Raw genomic sequence first — 20,584 nt, forward strand, 5'->3', positions numbered from 1 at the left:
GGCTTTCTGCCCTGGGCCCCAGCAAGTCTAATGCTGGCCCTGCTTGGTGGACCCCCTGAAACCTGCTTTGGGCCCCTTGACCTCTGGTTGAGAATCATTGTTCTAGAGGAAGTTTAGTGGATGGATGGTGGTTGTTGACGTTGTGGAGGAGTTTAGGTCATCTGTGTAGAGGATGAAAATGTCGTCCACGTAGCTCAGGTGTATCATTGGTTTCATGTGCATTTGTTCAGAAATTCTTCTTCAAGGTGGCCTCTGAAGAGGTTGGTATATTGGGGAGCCATCTTAGTAGCAATGGCTGTTCCCATGGTGGCAAAGGAACTTTTTTTTTTTTCCTTCTGAATGTAAAATTGTTAAGAGTGAGGATGAAATGGATGAGTTTGGCAATGTGCTTTGGGGTGGAGTTCTGAATTCATAACTTTGCTAGACTCCAAAAAAACATGGATTGAATAGGCACACTGGATTTATATGGTTTATTACAGCAATCTATAACCCACTAACCCTTCCTCCGCCCAACTTCCCTCTCCTTCCCCGCTTCACCTTGAATAGTCTCTGGAAATATGTGTTAACTACTAGGCTAAACAATCTGTTACACCTTGCATTTAGCTGTGACATTGTGAGTACATTTCCCAAACCTGACGTTGTGCTCTGTGTAAGCTCAAAAGCTTGTCTCTCCCACCAACAGAAGTTGGTCCAATAAAAGATATTACCTCATCCACCTTGTCTTCTGGGATCTATAGCTGGGATTACGACCCTGGCTGCTTTGCCTGTAAGGTGTATCTTTTCCTTCCACTCCTCATCTGTTCTGTTGTTCTTTTGTATTGTAAGCTTTTCTGGGCAGGCACTCTGTCTTTATGAAAGTGAAAACAATGCCTAAGGCCCCACTCCTGATTGGGGTCTTCGGGTGCTACAGCAATATATATAATAAAAACACTGATAAATAATACCATTCTCTGTTTAGATGAGAAATGAAAGTGTATTTGAAAATAAAGGGTCTGGAAATAACCCAAAATAATTTCAGCAGGAAATCTTAAATGGATTGGAACCTTTTGCGGAGAGTGAATATGAAGTGATTCTGAAAACGTATCTGTCAGTATTAGAAATCCTTATAGGTAGTAATTATTGTTATGCTGCCTTTCAGCTGCAAAGGCCTGGTGTGGAGGATGTTTCTGTTTTAAAGAAGGAGCTGGTCCAAGTTCAGACATTGATGGACAAGATGACTTTGGAGCGTGAGAGAGAATCAGAGAACCTGAAAGATGAGTGCAAGCATTTGCAGGCAAAGTATGCGAACTCAGAGGTAATGAAGCCAAACAAAAAGGCTTAGAACATGTTTTAGCTTTGTTGTGATTTTCATATTATAATGATGAATGTTAATCCATCACACTGAATAGAATTTTGCTTTCTTCCCTAACTAGTCTGGTAGGGAGTGTTTCATTAGATTAGAGTAGATTGATACAATCCGTGCATTGGTATCCGGACACTAAATCTTTTTTAAAAAAATTCTCTTTTTAGGATGAAAAGTTAGTTTCGTACAGCCATGTAGAGGAGAAGCAACCTCCTCTGCTGGTATATGTTGTGATCTCTCAAGTGAGACAGGGAAACAGAGCAATGAATTTCTCCCTCAAAAATAAAATTTTTATTTTGAGTTTTCCTAAATTGTGTGCTGTAATATAGAGACAGAAACTAATTGTTACCTAAGGTTATGGTTGCTACTTAACATTAAAATTGAAACATATGTTTACAAAACAGGGTTACAGTTTTAAATAATCCCCTAAGCATGTAAATATATGAAAATGAACCATCAATGCAAGGTAGATAACTATTCAAATGTACTCACAGTTCATATAGTCCCTTAAATAAATGTACATGCTTTTGTAGAATATGCATTGTGATTTTTTTAATCATTGTAACTTCCGCAAAATTTTTCCAGCATTAACCTATTAATCAGAAGCCTTTTGACACTTACCCTTTATCACATCTATATTTTGCATATAAATTACAAACATTAAAATCACTCACAGACTCCCCCTGCCCTCCTCCTCCACAGTATCTTTCCGTTCACCTGCTCATTATTGGCCATAGAAATCAACATTTTGGCTCTTATCCTCCATATACAAACCAGAAACTAAGTTCTTGCCAGTCCCAACTACCTGTTTTCGCCAATAGACACCAATATATCATGTCTCATCCTTCATGGTCAGACCAGAGACACAAGTATTTTTCTTCATCCACTATTCCATTCTGAGGTTGAAAACAAAATCTGTTACTTCCACCTTAATTATATGTCCTGGAAATATATGCCACCCCATGCCCTTTTTTTTCCTGTTTATCCTTTCAAAGTGAGACTCCACGCTCCATATGAGATACAGATTGTAGGTGGGTTTTTCAGAAGTGCTCAGCGTTAGGCTAACCAACATCTGTTGAACTCAATGGGAGCAGAATTAGACCAGTGTTGAGAGATCTGAAAATACTTAACAATATTTATTCAATCATGCTGTACCCAATAGGGCACAGATCTCAGTATACCCTTTTGTTTACATGAAGCTAGTACATTACCTAATCACCTAGGAAGAAGAGAAAGCAGGCCAAAGAAACTTGGAGAATGATTGGTGTTTTCATCTGTAACTAGTGATTTCAAATATTCTTAAAACTGTTGTTGTTGTTCCAATAAGCATTTCCTGTAAAATGTTAGGTGGGTAGATAATGAGAGTCTGAATTAAGGTTGTTTTTGGAATGTGCAATGTGTTTTTTATTTTTACACTTGCATGTTTATTTCAGAGAATGTCTGAACTATGAGGATACTTGCATATTTATCTTCCTTCCTTTAACTATTCGTTTCCAGACTTTTGAACGCTTAGGCTTTCTTAAACTGGAACAATCCTTGGTGTGAATATGTTTGCACTTCAGCGAGAGGTAGCAATCTAACATCTATAACCTTTCTGTAATTTTTGGCTTGGATCAATAAAATTTTTGATGAGGAGATGCGTGTGCTAAAAGTAACAAAATTATCTGTTTGTTAATTTTCTTCTTTTGAATATATGGCCAATATGGAACTCAGGAGCTCTGCAAGGTCCCTACTCCACCATGACTATGTATTTCCCTGTCCTGTGCAGCTCAGATAAACTTATAAGTTTTGCAAGTTACCCCTAGCTCATGCTGTTTTAGAGGTCTTTGCAATGGTGCAGAATAACTGGCCCGTTTCCGCCTCCCCCCCCCCCCCCGGTTTCATCTACCCGTGGAATTTCAGAGCTCTACCAATTCCAGCTCCTCCTTCCTTCCTCTGCCCTGCAGAGCTTTAGAGATGTGTGAAGTAACCAGTTCTCTTGGCCTTGTACTGTTTCTAAACTCCTCAGGGTTCCTGATATCTTCCTTTCTTTCCTTGCCCTGCAGAGACTGTACAAGGCATTCATGGAGCCACATGAATTGTATATAGAGTACAGTGTTTTACCAAATAATAAGTCCAGTATTTTCTTAGTCAAGTTTAAAATATTTAGACTAAGGAGAAGCCGTTCACAGACTTGATCAAACATGTATGTGAAGGAAGGAATGTCGCAGTTTGAGCCTTGAGTATACAGTAACTCCTCACTTAACCTTGTAGTTATGTTCCTGAAAAATGCTACTTTAAGCGAAACAATGTTAAGCGAATCCAATTTCCCCATAAGAATGAATGTAAAATGGGCGGGCGGGAGGGGAGGGAGGGGGGCGAAATAGTGTTAGGTTCCAGGGAAATGTTTTTTGCCAGACAAAAGACTATATTTTATATATATGTACATACACAGTATAAGTTTTAAACAAACAATTTAATACTGTACACAACATGATGATTGTGAAGCTTGGTTGAAGTGATGAAGTCAGAGGGTGGGATATTTCCCAGGGAATGCCTTACTGTTAAATGATGAACTAGCACTCAGCTGATCTCTCAAGGGTTAACACGTTGTTAATGCAGCCTCACACTCTACAGTGCAGCACAAATGGAGGGAGAGGAGACAGCATGGCAGAGAGAGACAGAGACACACACTCTGTGTGTGTGTGTGTGTGTGTGTGTGAGAGAGAGAGAGAGAGAAGTGCATTGCCCTTTTAAGAAAGCTGACTCCACTCTGAGTAAAGTGCCTTTTTAAGTAGATCAGCAAGTTGAGACAGCAGCTGCTGCTGGCAGGCTCCCTCCATCTTGACCCCTGTCGTGTCCACCCCGTCATCCCCCGCTCTATGGAGATGGGGGGCAGGAGGACATGCCTGCTTGGCAGCTGCCGCACAGAGAACTTAGGGAAGTGGGGAGTTGATGTGGGCCTTCCGGTCCACTCTGGTTCCAAGTCCCTCCAGCTAGCTCCAATGGGCTGCTCTTCCTGCAAGCAGTGGACAAAGTAGGCAGCTGCCAAACTACGTTAGAAGGGAGCATTGTGCAACCTTAAATGAGCATGTTCCCTAATTGATCAGCAATGTAACAGTGAAACGATGTTAATTGAAATGACTTTAAGTGAGGAGTTACTGTAATTGGTTATGTAAATTGCTGCCTCATTTTTGAGTATATCACAACTGTACTTCAGAATTTAAATTTTCATTTCAATATATTGGCCATCTAGTCTGTATGTTTCAAAGACAATCTAAACGTGTAAACTGAACATAAAGTGATGTCTGCCATATTATGCAGAGCTAGCTCTAACAGAAATGTGAACTGCTGCTGTTCATCTTAATGGATGGATTTACATACCAAAATGGCTAACTATTTCACTGTGTATCATTTAGCAGAAACAATCTAATGTTCTTTGTAACTCTTGTTGGACATAGTAGCAGATATAGAGGAGAAGGGTTGCATTGGTGTAGCTAGTTATTCTCATGCATATGAATGTCAAATCTTTGTGGGGCTGGGTGACTAAATTTCCAGTAAAGCTTTTGCAGTGGCATTAGCTATCTGTGAAAAATTGGATAGGTACTATTTAAAGTGAACCAAAGACAACTGGTATAATTTAAGTGCTAAAGTAAGTAGCGGTAATTCATTCTTTAAAATGTTGCTATCTCCTCTGCATCATAATCTTTAACATAGCAGTGACTATAATGTGTGACAGGTTAACTACATTAAAATAAAATGTTGCTGTCTATGAGAAGTGATATTAGATCTAAAAGATTTTAAAATCTATTAGATCTAATATCAGTAGCCTGAATTCCACTTAGCTTTTAAAAACTAATAAAATGTGTTTGTGAAAAGTGCTAGATTGAGAACACTGGAAACTGACGCCCTCTACCTGTGGAATATATATAGTAATGGTGGTGAAAGCTTCCCCGTGCCTGTGATTCATCCCTGTTCTTGAGGACTCACTTCTGGGGCTGAGAAGTTAATTCAGTCTCTGACTATTCAGTCTGTGGAGCATGAGGGAGTTATCTGTATTATTTTCTGACAATCACATTTGCCTCAGTTTACCTGCTGGATATTATGCTGCCTGACTTCATGGAATTAAATGAAAGGAGGCTATTAGGAGGAAACTAATGGGAAATGAAACAAAGACAGAGATAAAATGCTTCCAGAGAGAATACAAAGGGTCCTTAAGGGAAGGGTGAAGGGCCCGTTAATTGGGAAATGCCTGTCTGCCTGGCTTCAACCAGGCTAGCAGGTTAATTTCTCCCAGGCATGGACTCGCACTATAGCACTAAAAACAGCAGTGTAGATATCGTAGCTTGGGCTGGAGCTAGGACTCTAAGGCCTGGGTGAGGAGGTGGGCTTCAGCCTCCCCTTTTTACCCACCATGTTAACATGGGCTTCAGAGCCTGAACCTGAATGTCTATAAAACTGTTTTTAGTGTGAGCCCACATCTATAGACCCGAGCTTTGAGACTTGCTGCTGTGGGTTTTAAAACACAATGTAGATGTACCCTCTGATAGTGAGACACAGAGTGTAGAAGAGGCTGTCTTTCTCTCCCAAACCAGCAGTAGGGGTGGCTGGGCTGAGTGAGACTTATTTGTAAAACTTGCACAGAAAGAATAAAGTTTAGATAAGACCCAGGGATATAGGCTTTTTATTGTTTTATCTCTTTCTCTACTTGCTGTGCACCCTTGAGTGAATAAACAATTCCTTGTTTTGAAGAAGCTGTTTGAGTCACTTTAATCAACCTATGTCACTGGCCCTGGAAGAAAAGGCCTTACAGTAGCTAATCACAGTTGAGCCTGTTGTGGTAACACCGTTGGTAAACAAAGGGCTGCAGCCAAGAGATCCATTCTGAGAAAGGTAGGATGTGTGGTTCCATCCAAAAAGCGCTGAAGGTAGTAAAACCTGTCACCAGACGGATGCACTCATGAGAGATCAAAAGGGGCCTGAAGCCCAGCTCATCCTGTAACTATAACACAGTCCTTGGTCTTTTTGCTTAGAATTCTGAGAGTGTAGACTGAGAATCTAACTAAAATGGTTTGAGTTCTTAGTGCTATATCTTCTCATGTTCAGAATATTGGTTTCCAGAGAATGTAATTTAAAAAAAAGAGAACTGTGTAGCCTGAAATGAGAGAATAAGTAAAAAAAGTACTGTTTTTAATGGATTTTTTCCTTTAAATACTGAGAAACGAAGTAGTTTTGAGGTGAAAAAATTTACTGTTTCCATATTTGTGGCATTTCTGCTCTAAATGTGGCTTCGTATTTGTCATCTTGTGCTTGGGTTTTTTGCCCTTCATTGCTAAGGAACTAAATTATCATTTTGGCATTAACTAATTAAAACCGTTGAAAGAATTCTAATTTTTCATATTTAAAAATCATTGATCGAGCTGTATGCTGAGCTCTTCTTTTGCCATTCACCATCTCGCCTTCTTATTCATTGGATGTTGTATATTGTGCTTGTTGTGGAGTTATACTTGAAACATGGCAAGTTGCTCTTTTAGTTAGATTATGAGGATCCCAAAAGCAACTCTATCCCATGTTTAGTTTCTCACTATAGTGAATCCCACATAATATATCTTTTCTGCAGCACTTATGTGTTTTAAGACTTACTCCAAAAGTCTTTGAAATAATGGACAGACATAGTTGACTTTACACACTGTGCTTAACTTCATTCACTGTGGATAGTCTCACTGCAGTCAAGTTTAGCATGTGTGTAAGTCTTTGCAGGCACTCATTTTGGTTATTTTTATATGGGATAATTGCCTGCATGGCATACAACACCTGCTAGATTGTTGATATAATTTCCAGTGCATATTAACATGAATGGGGGTATTAACATAAATAAATATGAGTATTTCTGTATAAAGTGCCTTTGTTGTGGTAAAGTCAAGATTATCTCTTTAAATAAAGGCATAGAAAGGTTCTATGAGCTAGGTATATCTCCATATATTATATTATTATAATGTTTGACTATAAATTTTGAAGAATTGTACCTACAACTTTTATCACTTCCTGTTTCCACATTTCATCCATCATTTTATTTTATTTTTTCTGCTTTCTAATGGAGACACTTACATTTGAGGTAATTTTTTTGTGAAAGCCTTTTCTCATTACATTGTAATTCTGTAGTCTCAAGGTAACATCAAGAGCTTGTTAAACAGTTCCTGTTTGCTTATGGGTTTATTAATCAAATAAACACATCAGCTAGCAGGTATTTTAAACAATTATTCAACCTCACTTTGTTGTTGTTTAATAACTAAACATGAGATTTTGTTTTGAACAATGGTTGGCAGAACTATATATTGAAATATATTTACAATAATTCTTCTATGTAGATTCTTATTCTGTTTCTGGTTTAAAAAGCTGCAATAGTGTTTGACAAATTTGTGCGCATTTTTGCATTTGCACTATCACTTCTACAAAATGTCCATGTACTTTTCTGGATACTCTCACAAAACAGTGTATTTGCAGATTAGAGATCCCATGTTTTGTAGTGACAACTCTGCAACTACAACAGTATAAAGTGTGCCATTATGAAAAGTCAGAGTTAATAGCAACATATATTTTTACAATGAATGCGTTTATACATTCTCTTTGCTCTTCCCAAAAATGTATCCTATTCTATGAACAAGACTGCTTCTTTCTAGTAACTTTTGTTCTACTTCGAGTGGTTGTTCATGTCCATTCAAAGTAAGTGTGCACGCGCTGCGTGCACGCCAGCCGGAAGATTTTCTCCTAGCACCGCCCGTATGGTCGGCCCTGGCGCCCCCTGGAGTGGTGCCACTGCAGCGCCCTATAAAGGGGCACGCCGACTCTCCACTCCCTCAGTTCCTTCTTACCGCCGGTGACAGCTAGCTGGAACTTTGCTTGCTGATAGCAAGTTTAGCAGTGTCCATAAAACCTCGTGTATATAGTTAGTTAGTCTATCTAGATTAGTTGTACATAGTTCTTGATGTTGGGAGTTTCTCCCCCCACCTACTTGTCGCCCTGCCGGGGCATGCCTCGATCTCCTGGGTTTAAGCTCTGCAAGGACTGCTGAAAGTTCATGTCAAAGAGTGACCTGCAATCTGCTTGTCTGCGGTGCCTTGAGGAGGGTCACCAAAGGGACCGGTGCATTATTTGCAGGGGCTTCCATCTCAGAGCTCTCAAAGATAGAGCCCAAAACTTAGAGTTCTTCTGATGGAGGCTGCTTTGTGGCCACCTTCGGACCCAGAGCTGGCAGACGCGGTGCCCAACACGTCTTCGTCGGTGCGGAGCACTCTGGCACTGGCATCAAGACTTAGGGCTCAGCCCAAATCCTCTAAAACCCAGCACTGGAGGGAGTCGGGTCATAAGAAGTTGGCCTCAATGCGGCACCGCTCGCTGTCCCTGGTGCCCGCTAAGAAGAAGAGGTCGGTGAGGGAGCGATTGCCCCACCAGGACCTCCACAGGCCGACGCCGTCCGCGGGTACAAATGGACAGGCTGGGTTATAGCCCCCAGCTGCTCTGTCAACTCCCGCACCGGAGAGAGGGCAGTCGAGTCCGGAGCTACCATCATCCCCGGGCCTTAGCAGAGACATGCGTCCCCCCTCGACGCCGGAGGCATTTGAGGCGGCCTCGGACCTGCTGAGACTCCCGGTACCGGCCTCCTCGCGTTGTGGCAGGGAGTTGCCGACCATAGCTCATCCCCCAGTACAGTCTAGGGGCAAGCCGGCCATGCTGTCGCCTCCCTCTCCATCCCGCGCCACCCGGGTGGCACTGGACCAGAGAGAGAGCTCCTCGCCTTTGTGCCGCTCCCCAGCGACGACAGGTGCTGCTCCCCCCCCCCAGGTCCTCTTATTCAGAGATCTCAGAGTCAGAGGCGGACTCCTATCGCTCCAGCCGGTCGCGGAGCAGGAGATCGACTTCGGGTGTGAGCCACCAGTGGCACCCACTTCAGTGGCAGCAGCAATGGCAACCGCCCTCTCAGTGGCTGTTTTGGATCCCCTGGGCCTACCACCAGTCCTCGGGCCAGGTGTTTGGTCCTTGCTCCAGGTTGGCCTCGGCATCGATGGCCCCGGCGCAGTTGCCTCCTCCACCGGCACTGTCACTGGGTAGGAGTGTGCCACATCTAAGCTTAGCACCCCCTAGCCAGGCATCGGCATCAGCGGCGACCACGGTTCTTGCTCAACAGGTGTTGCCAGACACGCCAAGCTGTTCATTGGCCATCCCGGTACCGGCTGCAGTGCCGCATTTGGAACCGGCACCGGCCCCGCAGCCTCGGTACCATGTGCGCTGGACCCCGAAGGGCTGGAAATGCCGGAGGACGGGCCGATCCAAGTGATTTCCTCCTCTTCTTCCCCGGATGAGGCGGTCACAGGCACGGCCATGGCACCGGCCCTGGAAGACACTAGAGTCCTTCAGCAACTGCTCAGGCGAGCGGCTCCTAGCCTCGCAATCCAGGCTGAGGAAATTGAGGTGGACATAGATCCAATAGTGGACATTCTGGCTCCATCGGGACCATCTAGGGTGGCCCTACCGTTGATCAAGACTGTAGAGGACACGTCTCACACCTTGTTGCAAACGCCAGCCTTACTGGCCCCTACTGACAAGAAAACAGAGAGGTGTTATTTTGTGCACTCGAAGGGTCATGAGCATTTGTTCACCCACCCTTCCCCGGACTCCCTGGTGGTAGATGTGGCCAACCAAAGGGAGCGTCAGGGGTTTCAAGGGTTGACGCCAAAGAACAGGGACGCCAAAAGGCTCAACCTCTTTGGTAGAAAGGTGTACTCCATGGCAGGCCTTCAACTACGAATAGCCAACCAACAGGCTGTTGTAAGCCAATATGGTCATAACACATGTTCGGTCATGTCGAAGTTTACTGAGCTCCTTCCCCAGGATTCAAGGGCAGAGTTTTTGGCCTTGGTGGAAGAGGGAAAGCTCATCTCCCGAGCCTCCCTTCAGGCTGCCCTAGATGCAGTGGACTTGGCCTCACGCTCCAGGGCAACAGGTCTGGTCATGAGGCGAGGAGCCTGGCTCCAGGTGTCGCGTCTTCCCTATGAGGTCCAGCAGACTATCCAGGACCTCCCCTTCGAAGGGCAGACACTGTTTTCGGACAAAACGGATAAGCGTCTGCATAGTCTAAAGGACTCGAGGACTACACTTCGCTCGCTAGGCCTGCATACCCCGGCAACCCAACGTAGGCAGTTTAGGCCACAAGTGGCCCCACGCCCTTATCAGCCTCAGAATTGTCCAGAGGTTGGGCGCAGATGGGGCAGGAACGGATGGAGGCGCTACCAGCACCACCCCTCCGGCCAGATATCCGGCCAAGCGAGACCATCGTCGGGGCTTAGGCCCCTATTTGATGGTACGGTCGATGGCCTACTGATCAGGACTGTGGAGTCTTCTTTCCCTACCTTTGGGTCACGTCTGTCCCCCTTCTACCATGCCTGGTCCCGAATCACGTCGGACAGTTGGGTGCTTTGCTCGGTAGAAAGGGGGTATTCTATCCAAGTCTCCTCCCTCCCACCCCACCAGCCCCCTCCCCGTCCCTCTTCAGGGACCCTTCTCATGAGCAACATCTAATTCAGGAAGTGCGGTCCCTCCTCACAGCGGGGGCAGTGGAGGAAGTTCCTCAGGAGCTCGGGCAGAGGCTTCTACTCCCGATATTTTCTAATACCTAAGGCAGAAGGGGTCCTCAAACTCATCCTGGACTTGCGGCGGCTGAACAAGTTGGTGAAAAAGCTCAGGTTCCGCATGGTCTCCCTGTCTTCGATCATTCCCTCCTTGGATCCAGGAGATTGGTATGCTGCCCTCGACTTAAAGGACACGTATTTCCATATTACCATAATCCCCTGACACTGTTGGTACCTCAGGTTTGTCATGGTCGAAGCCCATCTGCAGTTCACAGTGCTCCCGTTTGGCTTATTGGCGGCACCAAGGGTCTTCACGAAGTGCATGGCAGTCGTTGCGGCCTTTCTACGCAAGCGGGGTATACAGGTTTTCCCCTACTTGGATGATTGGCTTATAAAAGGCCGCTCCAAGGAGCACATGGAAGCTCAGGTGCTTTTCATCAGGCAGACCTTCCTCGAGCTCTGCCTCCTCTTAAACGAGGCCAAGTCCATCCTGTCTCCTACCCAAAGGATAGAATTTATAGGGGTGGTTCTGGACTCAACACACGCCAGAGCGTTATCTTCTGGAGTACAGGTTCCGGTCCATGTCCGAAATCATTCTCAGTCTGCACTGCGCCCGTCCACCGTGGCAAGAAACTGCCTCAAGCTGTTGGGCCACATGGTGGTGTGCACCTATGTGGTGAGCCATGCCAGACTCCGGCTCCGCCCACTACAATCCTGGCTAGCGACGGTATACCGCCCGGCCAGGGATCCCCTGGACTCAGTGATGACTCTTTCCCAGGTGGTGCTGAGCTCTCTCCAATGGTGGCTCGACCTACAGAAGGTGTGCTTGGGTTTTTCCTTTGCCACCCCTCAACCCTCCCTCTCCCTGGTGACGGATGCCTCGGATCAGGGATGGGTGTGCACTTGGGGGATCTCAGGACACAGGGCTTGTGGTCGCAGGAGGACCTCAAGTTCTGTATCAACTTCAGGAAGCTGAGAGCTGTTTGCCTGGCTTGTCTTACCTTCCAGTCTCACCTGGCCGGCAGATGTGTCTCAGTCCTCACGGACAACACATCAGCGGTCTTCTATATCAACAAACAGAGGGGTGCATGCTCCTCTCCCTTGTGCAGGGAAGCCCTCGCTCGCGCTGTGGGACTTTTGCGTTCAGAATGCTATCCACCTGACGACATTCTACCTCCCGGGGGAACAGAACAGCCTGGCGGATGCCCTCAGCCGCTCTTTCCGGGGCCCGAGTGGTCCCTTCGTCGGGACGTAGTGCTCTCAATCTTCCGGCTCTGGGGTCGTCCCCAGTTAGACCTGTTTGCTTCAGAGGAAAACAGGAAGTGTCGGTGGTTTTGCTCCCTCCGGGGCCACAGCCCAGGGCCTCTGTCAGACTCCTTCCTCCTGTCGTGGAAGGAAGGGGTGCTCTACGCCTTTCCTCCTTTTCCCTTGATACACAGGATAATTCTCAAGATCCACAGGGATCATGCCCATGTAATCCTGATAGCACCAGCATGGCCACACCAACATTGGTACACGTCGCTCCTGCACATGTCCACCAGAGAGCCCCTGATGCTTCCCCTGCTGCTGGACCTGATCACGCAGGACCAGGGATGCCTTCACCACCCGAACTTGCAATCTCTACACCTCACAGCCTGGTTGCTCCATGGTTGAACCCGGTGGAGATGCAATGCTCCCAACAGGTCAGACAAGTGCTGCTTGGTAGCAGAAAACCCTCGACCAGGGCCACCTACCTGGCCAAATGGAAACTCTTCTCCATCTGATCCAGTGGGCGAGGGCAGGAACCATTGTGGGCCCCAATTCCCGTTATCTTAGACTATCTGCTGCACTTGATGCAGTTGGGCCTTTTTCTGTCCTCGGTTTGAGTTCACTTAGTAGCTATCTCGGCTTTCCATCCGGGAGAAGGGGGCACCTCGGTGTTCGCAAACCCGCTGGTTGGTCATTTCCTTAAGGGCATGGACAGGTTATTCCTGCATGTCCGTCAACCAGCTCCTACCTGGGACCTGAACCTGGTCCTCTACGCCCTCACGGGTCCTCCCTTCGAGCCCCTGGCTTCATGCTGTCTGCTGTACCTGTCATACAAGGTCGCTTTTCTTGTAGCGATCACCTCAGCAAGGAGGGTATCAGAGCTCAGGGCACTGACATTCGAACCCCTGTACACTGTCTTCTATGAGGACAAGGTCCAACTTAGACCTCACCCGACTTTCCTTCCCAAGGTCGTCTCCCAATTCCATATGGGACAAGATATCTTCCTACCGGTGTTTTATCCAAAGCCACACTCTTCCGGTAAGGAGCGAAGGCTGCATTTCCTGGATGTCCGCAGGGCCCTAGCCTTTTATGTTGAACGGACAAAGCCGTTTAGATGGTTGACCCAGCTCTTTATCGCGGTGGCAGCTGGAATGAAGGGGCTCCCGGTCTCCTCTCAGAGGAACTCTTCATGGATCGCAGCCTGCATACGGGAATGCTTTGTATATCCAAACCCCCTATTCCTCCAGTTACGGCCCACTCTGCCAGGGCACAGGCCTCCTCTGCGGCGTTCCTGGCTCAGATCCCGACTCAGGAGATTTGTAGAGCTGCCATGTGGTCCTCCATCCACACGTTCACATCGCACTATGCCATCATGCACCAGGCTAGGGATGATGCTGCCTTCGGTCGTGCAGTACTCCAGTCAGTAGTGACCTCCGACCCCACTACCTAAGGTTAGGCTTGTGAGTCACTTACTTTGAATGGACATGAACAACCACTCGAAGAAGAAAAAACAGTTACCCACCTTTTAGTAACTTTTGTTCTTCGAGATGTGTTGTTCACGTCCATTCCAATACCCACCCTCCTGCCCCTCTGTCGGAGTGCTGGCAAGAAGGAACTGACGGGGTGGAGGGTCGGCAGGCCCCTTTATAGGGCGCTGTAGTGGCGCCACTCCAGGGGGCGCCAGGGCTGACCCTACGGGCGCTGCTAGGGGAAAATCTTCCGGCTGGTGTGCACGCAACGCGCGCACACCTACTTTGAATGGATATGAACAACACATCTCGAAGAACAACAGTTATTAAAAGGTGGGTAACCATTTTCTACATGCACAAAATAGTGTAAACTTTCATGGGATGTGCTATTCTTTTTCTAAAAAAGGAAATGATCATATTAACATCTGTACTTGTGACCAGAAATCTGTGGCTAGAATAATGTGAGGGAAGGGAAAGCATTTATAACAAATAATGCCATTTGTGCACTATGTATTTCAAAGGTAACACAATGTGCATTTTATTTTTCTCATTCATCTTTAAAATGCAGAAAGCTGATGTTTCTCCATGGGTACGTCTACACTATGGGATAATTCCGATTTTACATAAACTGGTTTTATAAAACAGATTATATAAAGTCGAGTGCACGCGGCCACACTAAGCACATTAATTTGGCGGTGTGCGTCCATGGTCCGAGGCTAGCGTCGATTTCCGGAGCGTTGCGCTGTGGGTAGCTATTCCGTAGCTATCCCATAGTTCCCGCAGTCTCCCCCGCCCCTTGGAATTCTGGGTTGAGAACCCAGTGGCTGATGGAGCAAAAATCATTGTCGCAGATGGTTCTGGGTAAATGTCGTCAGTCATTTCTTCCTCCGGGAAAGCAACGGCAGACAATCATTTCACGCCCTTTTTCGCTGAATTGCCCTGGCAGACGCCATAGCACGGTAACCATGGAGCCCATTCAGCCTTTTTTTTTTTTTTTTTTTTTTTTTTTTTTTTGAAGTCACGGTATGTGTACTGGATGCCGCAGACAGAGGTGATACTCCAGCGCTACACAGCAGCATTCATTTGCTTTTGCATAATAGCAGAGATGGTTACCAGTCGTTCTGTACCATCTGCTGCCAGTGTAATTTGACAATGAGCCGACGGTTGTCTGTCCTTCTGTGTTGTCTGCTGCTATCGTGGGTGCCCCTGGCTGAGATCGGCCGGGGGCGCAAAAGCAAAACTGGGAATGACTCCCCGAGTCAATCCCTCCTTTATGGTTTCTAAAAATAGAGTCAGTCCTGCCTAGAATATGGGGCAAGTGTATTAGAGAACCAGTGTATCAGAGAGCACAGCTGCTCCGTGTCAGATCCCGCAGAAATGATGAGCTACATGCCGTTCACGGGGGGTGCCCCTGCAACAACCTGACCCGTTGCTTCCCTCCTCCCCCAACCTTCCTGGGCTACCGTGGCAATGTCCCCCCCATTTGTGTCATGAAGTTATAAAGAATGCAGGAATAAGAAACAATGAATTGTTAGTGAGATAAAATGAGGGGGAGGCAGCCACCCAGTGCTATGACAGTCCAGGCAGTACAGAATCTTTTCTTTACACGGGAAAGGGAGGGGGCTGATGGAGCTCAGCCCCCAGTTGCTATGATGAGGACGGTTACCAGCCGTTCTGTCTCTTCTACTGGGAATGACCAGAAATCATTCCTATTTTTACCCACGCGCCCCTGAGGCCAGCCAGGGGTATTCAGCAGTTATCAAGCATGTTGTACCGTCTGCCACCGGAGAGGGAAGAGGAGCGGATACTGCTCTTTACTGCCGCAGCATCGCGTCTACCAGCAGCATTCAGTAGACATAGGGTGACATTAAAAAAAAAGTCAGGAAACGATTTTTTTCCCTTTTCTTTCACGTGGTGGAGGGGAGGGGGTACATTGACGAGCTATTCCCTGAACCACGTCGGACAATGTGTTTGAATCTACAGGCATTGGGAGCTCAGCCAATAATGCAAATACTTTTCGGAGACTGCTGTGGACTGTGGGATAGCTGGAGTCCTCAGTACCCCCTCCCTCCCTCCATGAGCGTCCATTTGAGTCTCTGGTTTCCCGTTACGCTTGTCACGCAGCACCGTGTAGCCTGTAGATTTTTTTTTCAAACGCTTTGGCATTTCGTCTTCTGTAACGGAGCTCTGATAGAACAGATTTGTTTCCCCATACAGCGATCAGATCCAGTATCTCCCATATGGTCCATGCTGGAACTCTTTTTGAATTTGGGACTGCATCACCACCCGTACTGATCAGAGCTCCACGCTGGGCAAACAGGAAATGAAATTCAAAAGTTCACGGGGCTTTTCCTGTTTACCTAGCCACTGCATCCGAGTTCAGATTGCTATCCAGAGCAGTCACAGTGGTGCACTGTGGGATACCACCTGGAGGCCAATGCTGTTGATTTGCGGCCACACTAACCCTAATCCGATATGGTAATACCGATTTTAGCACTACTCCTCACGTCGAGGAGGAATACAGAAACCGATTTAAAGAGCCCTTGATATCGATACAAAGGGTCTCGCAGTGTGGACGGGTACAGCGTTAAATCGGTTTAATGCTGCTAAAATCGGTTTAAATGCGTAGTGTAGACCAGGCTCATATCTTACTTTGTTGCAGAAAGATTGAAACAAAGAGTAAAAGCAAGGGAATTGGACTTGTTAGCCATTGGATGGTTTGCTTCAGACACATTTTAATTAGGAAGCTCAGTATTAACTCACATTTTATTAAAAGCAGTTACCTTTGTCTTCGACTTTAAGGACCAGATCATGCCACCTAAATCCATGCATGGAGGGGATCCTCCACACACTTATTTCCTTCCTTCCACATCACCTTGTCCCCTCTCTCACTCTCTCTTTCCCCCGCTCGCCATTTCCTCTGTGCCATGCTGAGATTTCTCTGCAGTCTGGGGTCTTTGCTAGGGAAGGGGATGGGGACTGGGTGATGCACATTGTACATCTGTCTCTCAGAAATGAGCTCTTAAAGATGAGAGCCTAGGGCAGCCATTGCTATCTGTCTAACGTATTATGTCCTCATCACTGTAGTGTCTGAACACCTCACAGTCATTAATGCATTTATCTTTACATCACTCCTGTGAGGTAGGGAACTATTGTTGTCCCCACTTTATAGATGGGGAAATGAGATAGACGTAGATTAAGTGACTTGTCCAAACTCACACTGGAAGTCAGTGGCAGAACTGGGAACTGAACCTGGTGTCTGAAGTCACTTCTAGTGCCCTATCCACTTGACCATCCTTCCTGGCTGGTTAGAGATCTTGGCAACACTGCTGAAATGGAGCCGAGGGATCCTAGTTCCACTAAGAGTTAGAGCCATTAGAGACACAAGGCCTCCATGCAGATCCTTTGGGATCTGCCAGGTTCGGAGGTGGGCTCCTTGGCCTGTTCCACTTGAGCAGGCAAAAAAACATCTTCCTGATGGGATGATGTAAAAGGATCTCAGCAAGGGGATCCCCCCCACCCCCCCGCCTCTGGTATTTCCATGGGACTGATCTGGGCCAAAATTTGCACATATTGTTCATGCTAATTAAGGACACATTCTTTTTTGCAAGCTGGTTTATATATTGCCCCCACCCCCACCCCAGACCTCCCGTCTATATTTGGGCTATCAATTTAATTGATCATAACTGTTTTGTATTTATTTATTTTTTATTAAGGCCACCATAAATCAGCTAAGGGCTGAGCTTGCAAAAGGCCCTCAGGAGGTTGCTGTATATGTGCAGGAACAGCAAAAACTTCAAAGTTCAGTTAATGAATTAGCACAGAAAAACCAGGTAAGAGTTTTATTATTACTCACATTTGTAAAACTGGTATTTATGTGAAAATGTACAATCTGGCTCTTGTGTCACAAGCTGCATTTCAGAGTGTTAACCAAAGAGTTTAACAATATACATCATTGTGACATCAAAAGTTAAGCCTTTCCTGATTGTTCACTATCCTGATTAGCCTGAAGGGGGTAATAAATTTACAATACTATAGGACACTTGAAAGATTTTATCTTATATTATAATTTTTAAAGATAGTCAGGTCCATTACAGTTATAACTTAATTGTAGTTTTCTAATATCTGCCATTTACACTATATATCGTATTGCGAAAACACACATTAAAAATCATTAGTAAGTTCCCAGAATATTAGGAGATTGGCTTAAAAATAATTACATTTAAAAGGAAATTATATACTTTTGGGGGTTCTTTTTATGTACCATCTGGTTTCTGAGCCTTTAGGTCACACACAGGTCATATTTTGAAGCTTTTTACAACTGTGAAGGCTGGAAACTTATTTATTTATTTTATTTATTTAATAATAAAAGCTGAGATTCTAAGCTTGAAGATCTAGGGCTTTCAGAAAAACATCAAATATTGCAAAATTTGTGATAAAATCCTGAGCTGGCATCATTGCATATGTAATATATAAATGAATACACATACGTACAATAGAAACTCAGAGTTACGAACACCTGAGTTACAAAATGACCAACCACACACCTCATTTGGAAGCAGAAATATGCAGCAGCAGAAACAGGAAAAAAAGAAAAGAAAAAGCAAATACATTACAGTACTGTGTTAAATGTAAACTACTAAAAATATAAAGGGAAAAATTAAAAAAAAAAGATTTGACAAGACAAGGAAACTTTCTGTGCTTGTTTCATTTACATAGAGATGGTTAAAAGCAGCATTTTTCTTCTGTGTAGTAAAGTTTCAAAGCTGTACTAAGTCAATATTCAGTTGTAAACTTTTGAAAGAACAACCATAATGTTTTGTTGAATTATGAACATTTCAGAGTTATGAACAACCTCCATTTCCAAGGTGTTTGTAACTTTGAGGTTCTACTGTATTCCCTAAAGAAGAAGTTGGGGGAAAAATAATAAAAGGAGACAGAAGAGAGAGAGGAGACTGGAAAACAAATCAGAGAACTTTTTCTACAAATTTATGGTTGTTTCTCCATTATAATGCATGTTTGTGTACATATAAAACATTTGAATGTATTTGTATTATATGGTGACAGGTTTCTGAGTGGTTGCTATGTTAGTTTGTATCAGCAAAAAGGAGGAGGAGAACTTGTGGCACCTTAGAGACTAACAAATTTATACACAAAAGAATAAATGGACACAGATCAGACGTCAAGAATTATAACATTCAAAAACCGGAGAACACTTCAGCCTCCCCGGTCACTTGATTACAGACCGCAAAGTTGCAGTACTCCAACAAAAAAACTTCAAAAACAGACTGCAACGAGAAACTGCAGAATTGTAATTAATTTGCAAGCTGGACACCATTAAATTAGGCTTGAATGAAGACTGGGAGTGGATGGGTCATTACACAAAGTAAAAACTATTCTCCATGCTAATTTCCCCCCCTTCTGTTACTCACAGCTTCTTGTCAACTATTGGAAATAGGCCAACCTGATTATCACTAAATAAGTTTTTTTTCTCCTGCTAATAGCCACCTTAATTGATTACTCTCATTAGAATTGGTATGACAACACCCATTTTTTCATGTTCTCTGTGTATATATGTCTTCCTACTGTATTTTTCACTGCATGCATCCGATGAAGTGGGTTTTAGCCCATGAAAGCTTGTGCTCAAATAAATTTGTTAGTCTCTAAGGTGCCACAAGTACTCCTCATTCTTTTTGTATTATATATGATTATAATTTTCTGTGTTTGTTTGTTTGTTTGTTTATGTGGTGGCAACATTAGTAGTTTAGGGTAGGCCTGTGAAAGAATTCTCCCCACTTGTTGGAATTATTAATATTTGAAATTATTTATATTAATGTGGGAAATCACCAAACTCTAATTTAACCACAAATTCCTTTATTAAATCCAAAGACCAAATGGTGTGTGTACAATTGCTCCAAACATGCCTAAAGAGTCTCAATAATAAGCAGTTTACTACATCCAAATAGTAACAAAACATTTATAAAGATTTGGTCAAGACATTTATAAATGGGCTAAACTCAAGGATGCTTAGAACTATATTTGTTGGCTCCAGTGTGGTCAGGCAAGTAGTGGCAATGAATCCTTTGAGTTTACTTTTTTTTATACTCTTCAACAAATAAGTACTGTCATTGCAAATTACTAACTTCAGTTAAAACCATTTTAAGACAATGCCCCCTTATTTCTAGTCCTTATTCAGAGAAGATTTACAGCTTCCTGTGGTCCCCTCTTTCTTGCAGTCTGACAGTTTGTTCTGGATTCGCACAGACTTTAATGCTGGTGTGTGGGGTGGGAAGGGCCATGCTGGCTTATTTTAGGACAGATTCTTTTTGTCTTATTTAAAACCATTTGCACTCACCCCTATTGGTCAGAGGCCTTCTTTTTAGAAGCTTTTCCTTTATATAATTTGTTATTCTTTGAACAGACATCTTCCTTATTTTATTCCGTGTGTCCTTATCCTTATTATTTTCAAGTCTTTCCTTCTACTTGCTAATCAGGGCCTTCCTTTACAACACATATATCTTTTCGTAATCAAACTCAAGCTAACAGTGATTCTTTAATTTCGTGTTTATTGAACACTACCCCAAACCTAACCAATCGCTGTCTACCAGTATTTATTTATTTTTGGCCAAATTATGACCTAGCTAATGCAGTGGTGTAGAGGTGTCCATATACAGATAGTAGTGCTGAAGGGGAAGCAGACTCTGCAGAACTATCAGGTCCTACCTTTATGCAGCTAAGTGGGAAGGGCAGAAGAAGGCAAAGATAGGTTAGAGCTGTCCCAGCGTGTTGGGGAGCATACACTGCTTCCTCTGGGTAAAGGCCCATCATGATTTACTCTCTTCTTGGAGCATCAGGGAGACTCCTGGGGCAGGAGTAACAATGTGCTGTCCATTCCTTTGAACTCATGGCAAAGTCGCAAT

At 44.6% G+C, this 20,584-nt stretch overlaps 1 protein-coding gene across 5 annotated transcripts in view; it reads left to right on the forward strand.

Annotated features, from left to right (window-relative positions):
- Positions 1-20,584, forward strand: part of EEA1 (early endosome antigen 1) — a 164,860-nt gene that overhangs the window by 50,252 nt on the left and 94,024 nt on the right. For all 5 annotated transcript variants that reach the window (XR_003998482.1, XM_030548559.1, XM_030548560.1 and 2 more), the window contains 2 exons: positions 1,139-1,294; positions 17,381-17,497. Coding sequence is in view for 4 of the 5 variants with exons in the window: in XM_030548559.1 (XP_030404419.1) it covers positions 1,139-1,294; positions 17,381-17,497 (273 nt within the window). In the remaining variant the exon portion in view is untranslated. The remainder of the gene's footprint in view (positions 1-1,138; positions 1,295-17,380; positions 17,498-20,584) is intronic.

Source organism: Gopherus evgoodei, chromosome 1, assembly GCF_007399415.2.
Source record: "Gopherus evgoodei ecotype Sinaloan lineage chromosome 1, rGopEvg1_v1.p, whole genome shotgun sequence".
Taxonomy (NCBI): Eukaryota; Metazoa; Chordata; order Testudines; family Testudinidae; genus Gopherus; species Gopherus evgoodei.